Source organism: Trematomus bernacchii, unplaced genomic scaffold (genome assembly GCF_902827165.1).
Source record: "Trematomus bernacchii unplaced genomic scaffold, fTreBer1.1, whole genome shotgun sequence".
Lineage (NCBI taxonomy): Eukaryota > Metazoa > Chordata > Actinopteri > Perciformes > Nototheniidae > Trematomus > Trematomus bernacchii.
Window position 1 is genome coordinate 3,244,269 of NW_022987593.1, and position 13,481 is coordinate 3,257,749.

At 41.2% G+C, this 13,481-nt stretch overlaps 1 protein-coding gene across 3 annotated transcripts in view; it reads left to right on the forward strand.

Moving 5' to 3' along the window:
• Positions 1 to 13,481, forward strand: part of pkn1a (protein kinase N1a) — a 50,155-nt gene that overhangs the window by 19,883 nt on the left and 16,791 nt on the right. For 2 of the 3 annotated variants that reach the window (XM_034129895.1, XM_034129897.1), the window contains exons 1-5: positions 7,629 to 7,730; positions 8,500 to 8,694; positions 11,281 to 11,386; positions 11,676 to 11,824; positions 12,320 to 12,440. In XM_034129895.1, the coding sequence (XP_033985786.1) occupies positions 7,689 to 7,730; positions 8,500 to 8,694; positions 11,281 to 11,386; positions 11,676 to 11,824; positions 12,320 to 12,440 (613 nt within the window). In that variant the 5' untranslated portion in view covers positions 7,629 to 7,688. Of the gene's footprint in view, positions 1 to 7,628; positions 7,731 to 8,499; positions 8,695 to 11,280; positions 11,387 to 11,675; positions 11,825 to 12,319; positions 12,441 to 13,481 lie in introns of those variants that run through there. The other variant, XM_034129896.1, reaches the window with a different exon arrangement.

A 13,481-nucleotide genomic window follows, 5' to 3' on the forward strand; every position in this document is an offset into this window, starting at 1 on the left:
ATTCCCACAGGAGGATGTTTGTCATTTAAACATCTACCTCTGGCCACTGAGGCCTCTTTATGATTGATTCATCCCCTGCTCTTACTCTCATAACATTTTATTTTTTGGTCACAGACCAAGGTGAATGATGTTGCAAGTAGTGTTCGGCTTGAAGATATTTGATTGTTCCAGACAACCTCTAGTCTATAGTAGGGATGGGAACGATTAATCGAATATTCGAAATTATTCAGGTATTATATACATTTGTTTTCAGATTCCCATCCCTAGTCTATAGTATCATTAAACCACTTGTTAACGACTGCCTTTTTTACAAAGGATCATCTTTTTGCAGGCTGATAGCCAACGTGAACATAAATGTAATCGATTTTAATTCTACAGAAAAAATACAAAACTGCGTTTGGTACCAAGTGATGGTACAGTATGTAGGCTTATGCCCCATATTACACAGGATCCATGATCTCCCTGTTGGGTGTTCTTTTCTCATTAATGGCCACCATATCCTTAAGTACAGCATCAAGCCTACTGTCGAAGACAAAATGAAGTCTGATAATGATTGGAGATTAATTCTAACATACTTCGGGGGTTTGTCTCATCTGGTGTCTACCTGGCCTAAGATCATCGATATCATCTGATGGTCATTTAATGCTAAAGGGAAACTGTTGTGTGCTTTAGAACAAAACATTTGTCTACGGTTCACGTTGTAGGAGTGACACACAGGCAGCAGATTCCCCACTGTTTTAATGTACTTTTACCAGACTAGTTGTACTATAGTTGAGAAATCGAATGAATATTTCTTCTAAAATGTTTTGCACCTGATGCTGCTGTAACAAATTACTGTAGTGACATTGTTTGTGTGTGTTGTGGCGTGTGAGCAATAACCCAGGTGAGCCTCAGGCACTCCGCCCGAGGTTTGCATTACAAAACGACAGCTTCCTGGTGTGCGGTTCAACACATGTCAGGGGAGGGAGGAGCAGGATTCTGGAGCAAAGCTATTTCCCCCCCCCCTGGCCAGAGGGAAGGATGCACATAAACACAGAACCTGTATGTGTTTTATTACAGGTCAATGCCACTGTCCTTTCGACCCTTGAAAAACCGAATTAAAAACAACCATGTTAGCACCTCTCAGCTTGTCCTTTGAAACCTTCTTAGGTTGGTAATAGGTGTCTAGCGTGTTTGATACCAATCAATTGAAGCACATTCAATGAAACAACATGATTGGACACAGCCGGTGTGTCTGGCACTCCAGCTCCATTTTCATTTGTTTGTGCAGGCTGAATGAGTTTGGCAATCATCTCTGTCTTAAATGCAGCTCAAAGAATATGGTTTCCTCCACATCTGCCAAGCTGTCAAGCCCACAGGACCTGAATCGAAAGAGTTAAGTGGCCAATAGATGATGATAAACTATGGCTGCCAAGTTGAGCCATTCTCTTAAATTCTGAGATCCAGCTAACCTTACTGTATAAGAGCTGGGGACTTTTATAATTTGAGTTTGCTATTTACAAACAGCCACCTCTACACTAAGTGTTGATGTTTGTGGTTATTGAGGAAGTAGAAAGGGCGAACTGGAGGTGTATAATGTGACCAAAGGGGTTAAAGGCCAACTGCCTGTCCTCATTCCCTGTTGAATACATCCACAAACCACCAGCTGTCAATCAACAAAAGAGGGTTAAACCAACAGCAGTATTTGACACCCCCCCCCCGTGAACTTTAATGAGCATCCTCCTGTACTTGTGTAATGGGTGCTCCAGACACAGCCAGCAAATCAGGCCTCTTAGAATTTTGACCATTTAATGCTTTACTGTGTCAAGTAGCTGTTGGTTTAAGGGAAAACGAGCACTTTGAACACATCATACAAAGTTGTGGTTACACGTTTTAGTTGCAGTACTATTGCTGTTCTTTGCCCCATTTTATATCTCCTTCTTTTTCTTTTCCCCTGCTTGTTTGTCTGCTTCAACCCTGTGACCCGCTCTGCTCTGCTGTGCCTCACCCGTCTCTCTTCCTCTCTTCCTGTCCCCTTGCTGCTCTCTCTTTGTTTGCCTCGCCTGTTTCTCTCTCTTCCAGCCCCTCACTTCTCTTCTTGTCTTTTTCATGAGCGTGACTGGACAAACTGGCTTTTGCTCTTGCTTGTGTCTTTTTTCTAGTCTTCATTACTGATGGTGCAGTTGCTGGAGATGGCCAATTTGTATATCACTGCAACTGTGCTGCTAGACACAGACTTGAAATGTACCCTCAAAAATAGTCTGTCCTTTAATTTAACAGTGATTTGGATACTTTTCATGCAATTTTACCTAAAGATTATTGGCTGGGTTTAACCATCCTATCCTTTGAAATAAAAACTAAATGTTTAGTTTGTTTTCCCTTCTCGTCCTTATCCACTCTGTTCCTGTCTTATTTCTCCCTGTTTCCTCTCTCTTTGCCATGCTGTCAGTCAATTTGACAACAATAGGAAATGGTATTTCCCTGCCGGTTTGTCTTTCAGCAGAATAATATGGCCCGTGTGGCAGAGGAAGACACCTAGAGGAAGTGGTGTGCAAGTTGCTGTAAACCCTTTGCAGACTCATGCCTCTGTCATACAGTATGTGCCAGTGTGTCTGTTTGAAAGAGAAACCTGAGAGCCATGCCGCTTTTACATGACATAAGTATGCACATGTGTTTAACTAAGCACCATATGTCCTTTGTTGCCACAGACTACTCAGCTGGGCTAAAAAAAAACTTGTCCAAATCAACCATGCATTTGGTCCTCTCGCTCTTCCTACAGTATGTTTCTGACATGCATGACATAAAATGATAGGTTGAAGTGAAAGGGGAATTCCACAGAAAAGTTGGTAGTACTCCAGCCTTTGTGAAAAATAGTCTATAAAGGATTTTGTGGGAAGTCTGATGTATTACCTCAACTGATGTCACTTGAGTTAGTTGGCCTCAGTTGGGGCAGAATGCTATAGAAATGCTACGTTAAATCAATCAATCAACCTCTGTTGAGATTAAGGAAATACATGATAACTCATACTGTCTTTTCTTCCAAATACTTGTTTTTTGTTAAAAGTTGTGGTCAATTTATGTATCATATTTAAGATGTAAAATGCAAAATACACCCAAATGTATTAATTTCTCATTCAGTAAAATATAAAAGACAGTATAACCATGATGATGGGAGAAGATTTCTAATGAAAGTGGAGATTTTGGAAGATCATCAAAGCAGCAGGAAGTACCCTCCTCAGCTGTACCTGGAAAAGAGTAACACTTTCTTCCTGTCTTATTTGGGAGGAATTAACAAATATAGACAAAAAAAAAAATGTTGTTCCTTCTTCTTCGATTGTCATCTGTGACTTTGAGCCCAGCTTGTTTGTCCTTCCTCCTGTCATGGTAGAAAAGGGATCAAGTCAGTTGTAATGGCATTTTCACCTAGTGTCATATTCACCAGCGAATTTGGAGCGAATGTACTGGAGCTGTGAGAGTACACAGATCACACCCTTTATAATAACACAGAAATGGGCTGAGCTCTGTGTCCTCATTCCCCAAGAGACATGTCCTCATGTTTCATTGGAAAGTGGGAGTGTGTGTTCGTGTATTCATTTATGCTGCTGATTAATTCTAGATTAATAGTTTTGTCTATAAGATTTCAAAAATGTGTGAAAAACGTCTATCCTTGTTTCTCAAAGTGTGATGTCAGGTGATGTCTTTAAATTAGTTTGAGTCCAAAACTCAAAGATATTAGTATGAAAGCTAGTGGGGGTAACGTATTTTCACCAGTCTTCCACATATATGTTCATTGTTTTCGTTCATAATGATCATTTAAGGGGGAGTGGCTTTTGGTTACCAAGTTGGAAACGTTCTCACTACTTACCATACTTTTGGAGCTAGTGCTGCTACATACCTCAATTGGAAAAGAGTTCGCAACTTTGGGCCAGGTTTTTTGGTTGGTTATTTTTTTAAATAGAGTGTGCATTAATTCAAAGTGAATACATCTCCTATTGTTATCCATGTCATGTATGCTTGCACGACAATGACCTTCCATGACCTGTGTGTGGACACGATCTGTACCGAGTGGTCATTAGCACTCAGTGGGAGAACTCCAGGCTTTCTCCTCACACTGAAGGACAGGCTAATACACGCAAACACGGAATATTGCACGTATCCTATGTGCTTTCTTGTCCCTCTCTATTCAGCCCTAGGCTCATCTACGCTGCTCACACAGTCTGATTGAATTATCCTCACTTGGTGCAGTGACTTATCTACTAAATTAGCCTCGTCATTACTTGCCTTGACGCTGCTGATGAATGATTCTCCCTGTGCTACTTCACTAACTAGCTGAATTAGATGAGTCAGTCATGCCCGATAGCTGTTGCCATTTTCGTAGTGTTACCCCGGGTCAACAACTGAAAGATGGAGTGGAGTGTTTTTATCGTGTCAGCTTTTCTCTGTGTAACTGCTGAGCTCAGTTCATTGGACAGGTGTCAGTCTAAGAGACGTGTATGACGTACATATGTGTGTCAAAATACATCCTGTCAACATCTGCCGCTGTTACAGTACACGTCTTCCTCACATGTTGTGATGGAGGTGACAGGAGTCATGTTCCCACAAACTGAACAAATGACATCTTAAAGGGAGACTGTGACTGGACAACTGGACCAGGGGTTGTGTTCTTTTCTGGTTTAATTGTTGTACAACATGTTAAAATACTATTATATAATAAATTGCATACTGACAGACTAGAACAATAATGCAGCCAAAGCAGGATGTGTCTTTCATCATTTTGAAAGTTTTTTTTTTATATATTGTTATAAGAGTGCAATCAATTAACCCCTTTCAAGAAAGAGCACTAGCATTATAGTTTAGTAGCCAAAATAGTCTAATTTTTATACAAGTTTTTTTTTTGGAATGCTTTTGTTGGCAATTTATTAGAAAGATAAGGTTGATGAAAGGGGGGCGACATGCAACAAAAGGGCATAGGGTCAGATTTGAACCTAGACTGCAGTTAAGGAATAAAATAAACACACACACAGGTGGGTGGAGGGTGAGCTGAGCCCCGCTCTAAAATGTCAATAACTATCAATTACACTAAAACATAATAGCAACGTTTTTTTCCGGTTCCTTCGCCTCTTTAGTCAAGAGCAGTTACTCCCACTGTGACTGATGCTGTAAATGTAAGCAAACATTTCATCAGCTGTGGATCACATGTACACACACTTTACATAGGGAGGTGGAGGTGATGGGTGGAGAAAAGAGAGGATGAAATGTGTCTTGTCAAAGTCACGTCAGAATTAGCTCAAAATTGCAGACCTAATTAGTCCACTCTTGTGATCTCAAATGTCTCTATTATGTCAAGGAAACACAGAAAATGTTTCAATTAGACCAGACTGTGTTTTAAAGCTCAAAAGCTGACATTATTCTTACTGTAAAAATGTATTTGCTGTGTTGTATTTGTATACATATTCCAGGGTTCTTACGGTCATTAAAAACCTGGAAAAGTCATGGAAATTCAAAATGCTAATTCCAGGCCCTGGAAAAGTTATAGAAAACAATGTTTTTCCCAAAGTTTTGGAAAAGTCATGGAAATGTAACTAAAGTTGCATCAAATATAATTTATATTTGATCTAATCGCCAAAATAGTAATACTATAATGATAATAAATACTGTATCGTATAGTAATGAAACGTAAAATGGCATTTAACTGACGAGGTATTTTGCTGGTGAGAGATTTTAGTTGCCTGTAGAAACTAGTAAGCCTACTATTTGATTTGTTTTAGATAGGCACAACATGTTTCATATGCAGACCTTATTTTCCTGTTCCATGTTAAAATAAACAATTTTCAGTGGTACCGCTGAGAGAGTAATTTCTTTGGTCATGGAAAATTAGGTAAAGGTCATGGAGAAGTCATTGAAAATCATTTGTGAAAAAGTGTATGAACCCTGGTATTCTGTAACCTATTTTTTTTTGCCTGTGTTGAACCAGTGGGGAACTCCTTAATCTTCTCTCCCTGTTAGATTATTAACAGACCTCAAAGCAGCCCCATTGGCCACTTGCAGTACTGCTGCCCAACAAGCATTTATCCATACAGTTGACAGTCATTATAAAAAAGACATCTGTAGAAATATTGACAGGACACTCAGAACTGCAGAAAATCATTTTTTTATACATTTCCAATCCATGGAGGTTAAATATCTGCAAACCTTTCCCAAAGCATTAGAGAGCTATATGTGTGTGCATGATGTCATGTACTGTACCATGTGGAAGCAAACCAGGAAGTGGGAACATCTGTTGTGGCTTATGAGCTGGGCGAGGGGTTTTCATTAAAGGACTGCGGTATGTAGTTCTTACAACACATCCATGTTTGGGCAGCCATCAGGCAAGCTGCCAGCTCACTGCTAATGTTGCTGCCCTATGACGCCATATCATGGCTGTGTTCATATGTAGCTGTAGCTCAGAGCTAGCTGTTAGCTGTCAACCTCTTCCTGCTTGCAATTTCTTCATCTCTCCAACCAGATTTTGTGGCATACAGGGTGGAGAACATTTCCAGTATTGTTAAAGATGGACAGAGTAAAGCCCTCTTCACACTGCGATGTGGGGCTGTCACAGATGACAATTTACAAATGTATGAAGAAACGTTGTACGGTCTTTAGTTCTCCTCAATTTAAAACAGTGTTTGATGGCACTGGTAGGCTGGTCCCCTGACAGATTGCTTGTGTCAAAAGTCTGACTGTTGACCACATTTTTGGAACAAATTCTCACAGTTTGTAGATGGGTCAATTGTAATACAACATTAAATACATCTGGATACAAATGCTGGATTCTCAGTAGCATTGTTGGGATAAATGTAAAAAAGAACTCCGCAGTCCTATCCCTGTAGCTAATTTTCAAAACATAAGACTGGCAGAAGTTTATGATTAAATTGTACAGTATGTTCCATCTTTATCCGAATACTCCATATCTCTACAAACCATCAGGCTTTCATTGTATTGACATGAACACAGATTGCAACCGATATTTGATCACACCCATCTGGCCCTGTGGTACATGCAGTCAACCTGTGAGATCACTCGTATTGTGCAGTGTTGAGGGGTCTTAAACTGTGCTAAATTTCTGATTTGGATAATGTTGTTGTAGGCTGTCTTTAGGGGGATTTCTTGGTTTGTAGATGTGGAGCCCGAAGGGAACAAGAGGTCAAGAAAAGCATCCTAATCTTTACTCTCTGGCTTTGATCCAAAACTTAGGAAACGCATACTTCCCATGTTTCCGCCCTCAAGATCATATCACATCACGACCCAATGAGAGCACAACATTAATAAAAAGCTGTCACAAATTCACTTGGAGCCCGATTTGAGTAATTGATACATATAAGCATTTGAGAAACATTGTACAAGCTTACTGCTACAGATCCAGGAATGCTTTCCAAAAACTCTGGGAGTGGAGGATGTGTCCTTGATGTATAGAGTTTCTGTCTCCCTTTTCTCTGGTTCTCACTCTCCTCTGACAGCAGCAAAATTGCAGAGGAAACAGGAAAGGCCTGAGCAGCTTGGTGTTGGGACGGATATCCTCTTTCGGGGGCGTTCCCCCTCCCTCACTTAACTCTCCCTCTCTTTATCTCTTTTTATCGTTTATTCTCCTATTCGCTTTCGGTGTGGCATTAGCTGTTGGTCCGAGCTCAGGAGCGTACCAACGTTTTCTGGTCATAACATCTGAGTGGACTATGTGTTGGCATGGTGACGAGGAGGATGAGGACAGCTCGGAGGTTAAGTGTTGTTGGCTTGTTTGTTTGATTTGTGTGTTCCTGTAATATTGGCCCGAGTGGCTGTGATTTCTAGTGATTAACGCTCTCGCTCCTGCTGAGTTCCTGATTGTGTGTCGGGCTAGTTGAGTCTCCAGAACTCTGCTAGGAGTCATTTTTGAAAAGACACAGGAAGTGAGTAGAAACTTAAGTAGGAGTGGAGCCCAATTATATTTGGTAGAGTATGTTTTTCATTTAGGTATAGTATGTTCCAGGTTAAGATGTTCTTGATATTTATCTCGCATTAGAGTAGAACCGGTTCAAGATACAAAGGACAACCGACGCCACAGGTCATGGTACAGATTTGTAATTTGATTTGATTAATTGAGTTTTAGCCCATTTTTTCAGGCAGAGTATCTTGAAAATGGGATTTCTAATTGTGTTCCTGATCCTTAAGCTCTTCTTGTAAGCAGGTTTCACATTAGACATTTGTGTTTCTATTGTTATAACACTGATTGAACAAGTTTTTTGTAAATCCTTCACTGCCCTTCCTGCTTCCTTTTTACTAGCATTTTCATTTTCCGCAACTTTGCCATTTTCCCCCAACCCCCACCACCATCATCTCGCCTTCTCTATCTCTTTCCTCCCATTACTCCTTATCCTGCTCGCCATCTCTGTCTACGACTCTCAACACCTCCTCTTACCAGGCTGACTATGCTACCACAATCTATTGTTTTGTTCATATAACCACATAGTCTAACTTCTTTATCATTGTCCTCCCCTCTCTGTCCAGAGTGACCCAGATGGGCTGTCTGTTCTGGAGCAGCTCGGTCTGGACCAGAACTCGGACTTCTCTGATTCCAGTGTGCAGCAGCTCCTGGACGAGCAGCGCGAAAGGATCCGCAGAGAGATCCGTAAAGAGCTGAAAATCAAGGAAGGAGCAGAGAACCTACGGAGAGCGACGACTGACAAGAGGAACGCACAGCAGGTTAGACACAGCTACTGTCGGACCCTCTAAAAGCCAGGGACATGTTAGAGTGCACACGTCTCCGGCTTTTTCTGCTTGTCATACCACTCAAATGTCTCAAAGAAAACTGGTTTCTGACTGGTAATGAATGATTGGCAAAGCAAATAGAAAGATTTGTCAAAAGGAAACTTTACAAGAACAGTTAATATGACAACGCATAATTGACACAACGTCAGTAACAACAAAGAAATAAGTAATCTGATCATGGATGAACTTTAAATTGGAATTGTACATCAGTAGGACTGCAGGAAACCGGTTTAATGACTGGAACAGTGTCTGGTGAGTCAGTCACACAGGAACTGGGTCGTTTTGCTGGTATGTTTGGTTGTTATCCTGTCTGTGCTTGAGACAGTTAAGACCTGTCTGAAAGATCTGGCACTTTTTCTAACGCTTAATGTGATACATATTTTTGATATCTTTGTATTCAGTAGTATGTTCACTGAGCTCATATTTCTACATTGAGCAGCAGGAATGCAGCACTAGCTCACATATTGACTTCCTGGAGCTGCCAAGTACAGATCCAGCATCTCTGTGTGGATATAGATAAGAAAATAATACACAAGCAGTGGAAGAGTTAAATGCTTTGCTCACAAGAATGTGTCGGAATGAGTCGAAAGCGAAAAGTACATTTTTTCAACCCATTGTTTAAACCCAACACAATTTCAAAAGATTCATTTCTATTTTGAGTTTGATGACAATTGATTTAGTTCAAAGAAAGAAACATAAAGAAGACGGAAGTCATTAACTCTGCTTCCTACATTCCCCCCATCAATGTAGGTGTTTAAATGTAGGCCACAGAACAGTTCAAGCAGTACCAGTAATTACACTTATTTGATTAGATTGAGTAAACATTTGTAGTAAAATATTATCCCTCTACTCACAAGCCTTCAATTAGTTACATTTCACTGGACAGGTATACTGAGGCTCCCTGCTTATGGCATTATGTATAAAGAAAATTAAGACAACCGTTAAAACTTATACTGGTTTAAAGCCAACATAGATCTGCTCTCTAGCTTCTCAATACATTCAGTGTGAGAAAAAGTTTTTAGAGAGTACTTGTCGATGGACAAGTGAGTTTGGCAATTTACTTGTCCGAATACATTTTTCACATGTCCAGAATGGACAAAAATTGGGACCACTGGAATCTTCTTCTTCGCCAACGTATTTTACTTTTCCCCACGATTTTTACGTCACCGCTAACGTAAGTGAGCGGTAAGATTTTACTGCATCACACATACCTAGGGTTGGGTATAGTTTGGATTTTAACGATTCCGGTTCTGCTTTTCGATTCCGGTTATTTCCGGTTCTCGATTCCGGTTCTTTGAGAGGGTAAAAATAAGTCCCATGACAAACTGGGAGAAAAACATATTTATGAAAACATTAAGTCAAATCTGTATTCATATTTAGAAATCACTTCATACTGTTTAATTTCTTACGGTTATTGAATACAATTATATAAAAATAATCTCTGCATTGTTTAGTTAGTTCTATGTGGTGCAGTTTGAGAATGTACAATTGGCCCAGTCTCCTCTGATGTTACACTGCAACCTGCCTGTGAGACAGAGTCCAACCACACATGTCCAACACATAGGCCTAATAATAATAATACATTATATTTATAGCCTATAGGCCTAGCGCTTTTCTACAACTCAAAGACGCTTGCATGCTTACACATGTCCTGCAATACACAAGCTGCAGCTGCCCAGCTGCTCACTGTTTGTAAAAGTAAATAAATACTATTTTCATTTCAATAATGTATTTTCTATACCCTGCTTCATAAACAATACTGACATCCCTGTGCTCCTCCGAGTCTGGGGGTCGGGGGATGTGAGGACAACGCGAGGACACAGACAGGGAGGCTGCTTTATTGCATAAAGGAAATGGCGTCAATATTAACAACGTAGGAGCTAAAACGCTTAATAACCTTCATTACGTGTTAAAGAAAGAACATAAGAAAGTTTGACAAAGATTAGGCTGTTAAACGGGCAGCGGGTCCGCTGTGTGTAGAAAGAGAGAGGGAGAGAGAGAGACGCTGAACTGCACCGTGCAGCGATCAGATGATCCGGAGCAGAGAGAGAGAGCTGCGGTCCGCGGGGCTCGGCCTCCTGTCCTCACAACTCTTATTAATCCCGGTACCGGACAATTGTTATTTGTTCCTACTCGGAACCGAGTTTTGCTTCCCAACCCTGCCACTGTGCTACACGTCCCGCACCGCCCCGCCCCGCCCCGTCTAACAGTACAGAAAGCGGCGAGATGCATTTCCTTAGGAATCGACAAGCAGAACCGAAACTAACATTTCTAAACGAACAATGGCGGACACGGACAATTTGCGAATGAGTTCTGCATTTTGTAAACTGAGTTTATCAATAATTTGTCAATAAATGAGGGCTAAAAACGTCACTTGTCCGCTGGACAAGTCAATTGGAAGATCTACTTGTCCGACATTGTAAATAACACGTCCCGGGCGGTGGGACGTGTGCTTTTTCGCACACTGACATTGTTGCTAGTGTTGAAATAATGCTCTTCTGTATTTGCTCCTGCCTGCAGGTGGACAGCCAGCTTCGTTCGTCTAACCGTAAGCTGGACAACCTGCATGACCAGCTGCAAGAACTGGATGCTTACATTGTGGTGAAGGGAGGAGAGGAGAACAAAGGTGTGTATCCGAAAAGCTGTCACGCCTGTTGTCAAATCTACCCTTTGTCTATAATATTAATAAGACCGTTTTCAATTAGTGAGCAGGACTGCTTTGTACAAAAATCCAGTTGATAATGAATATTTTAACTTCCAGATCAGATTCATGTGTGTCCATGGCATCAAGAATCCTCCAAAAGTCACAACATCACATGAAATTCCCCTGAGCGTATTTCCCTTTTGAGTGCTCTGTATGAACCCTCATCTTGTGTCTTTTTATACCATCTGCAACCTTTCCCTTCCCTCCACAGATGAGTGTCCTCAGTCTCCCGGGGCGGAGTCTCGTACGTCAGCCACCAAGGAACGCATCGCCGCTCTGAAGAGACAGCTCAACATCGAGCTCAAAGTCAAACAGGGAGTGGAAAACATGATCCCCATATACGCCAATGGATCCACCAAGGTACAGGACGATGGCTTGATCCATACACAAAGAAACACCTGAACATAAGAGTGTATAGAATAGATGCTTTTGGCTTCATACAATGATACAGAATTGTATTTATACAGCCGGATGTCAATGTAGAGAACAATTTGTAGGGTATTAGACCCTCCCCCAGCTGGCTGATAGCGTGTGTGACCTTGCAAACTGCTGACTCAGATGATGATTTTCTAAATCTGTTAAACCTGTCACACACAAAACCCTTTCCCTCATGCACATACCTCATCTCTTGATTACTTTAAAAATCCCCTCCCCCTCTTTTATTCAGCATCTGTTTCGCCCTTGCCGTATGACCTTGCCCTCATACCTCCACGTACCTTTCCTGTACTGCTTTAAAACACACAGATATATCGCCCATAACAACCAACCAACAGACAAAAACAGCTTGTATTTAAATACTTAGCTTCCCGCTTCGGTCATGTGATCTACCCTTTGTCTTGCATCTGCTCCTGTCAGGATAAGAAGATGCTGCAGACGGCCCAGCAGATGCTACAGGACAGTAAGACCAAAATTGACATCATCCGCATGCAGATCCGCAAGGCTGAGCAGGCCACCGAGCACAATGACGACACACAGGGTACGTTTGATTGGCTGGCTAATTGCCTAATAAAATAGGTTTTAGATTTATAAATTATTAAGGGTGACCTGTCTTGGTTAGCTGGTAAATGTGTAAGATCACATTTTAAATGTTAGAATATTTGGTCTTATTTTTCTGCACCGTAAAAGGTTAGCACTCTTAGATGTAGGTCTGTAAAAAAGTAGTATCATATGTATAGCCAAGGTAAACAGGTCCCTTTATAAACTGTGTACTGTACATATAACCATGGAGCTGACTTAAAGTGATACGGAAAATACTAATTAAAATCGTTTTGAGCAACATGTAGCAATTATTCTAAGCCTGTTCATTTGAGTTCACCTATCAGAGGAAAAGGAACTAATTTCACTGTGTGTTATGCTCTCAAAATATAACTCTGTGGTTTATGACAACGATAAGCTGGCACTGACAGGATGCTTGTCATGTGTCTATCTTAATGCTCTTTCTCTCTGCGTGTTGAACAGTCTGTTCTGAGCAGCAGCTCCCGACAGCAGACACACAGCAGCAAAACAGATCAATAGAGCCGGCTTTTTGTTTATCCCCCACTTTGGTTTTTGCGGGGAGGAAGATGAATAGGCCGGTTAGAAGTGTGTGTGTGTGTGTGTGTGTGTGTGTGTGTGTGTGTGTGTGTGTGTGTGTGTGTGTGTGTGTGTGTGTGTGTGTGTGTGTGTGTGTGTGTGTGTGTGTGTGTGTGTGTGTGTGTGTGTGTGTGTGTGTGATGTGTGTGTGTGTGTGTGTGTGTGTGTGTGTGTTGTGTGTGTGTGTGTGGTTGTGTGTGTGTGTGTGTGTGTGTGTGTGTGTGTGTGGTGTGTGTGTGTTGGTGTGGTGTGTGTGTGTGTGTGTGTGTGTGTGTGTGTGTGTGTGTGTGTGTGTCGGGTGGACAAACACATGCAGTGAGTAATACAAATCCTGTGAAATAACCCACCTGGCGCATTATCACAATCAATCACATTCACTCACAGATGCAATCGAAAAAGAAATCCTGCCCTTCTACAAAAGGATCGGTAGATGAAAAGTCCCTTT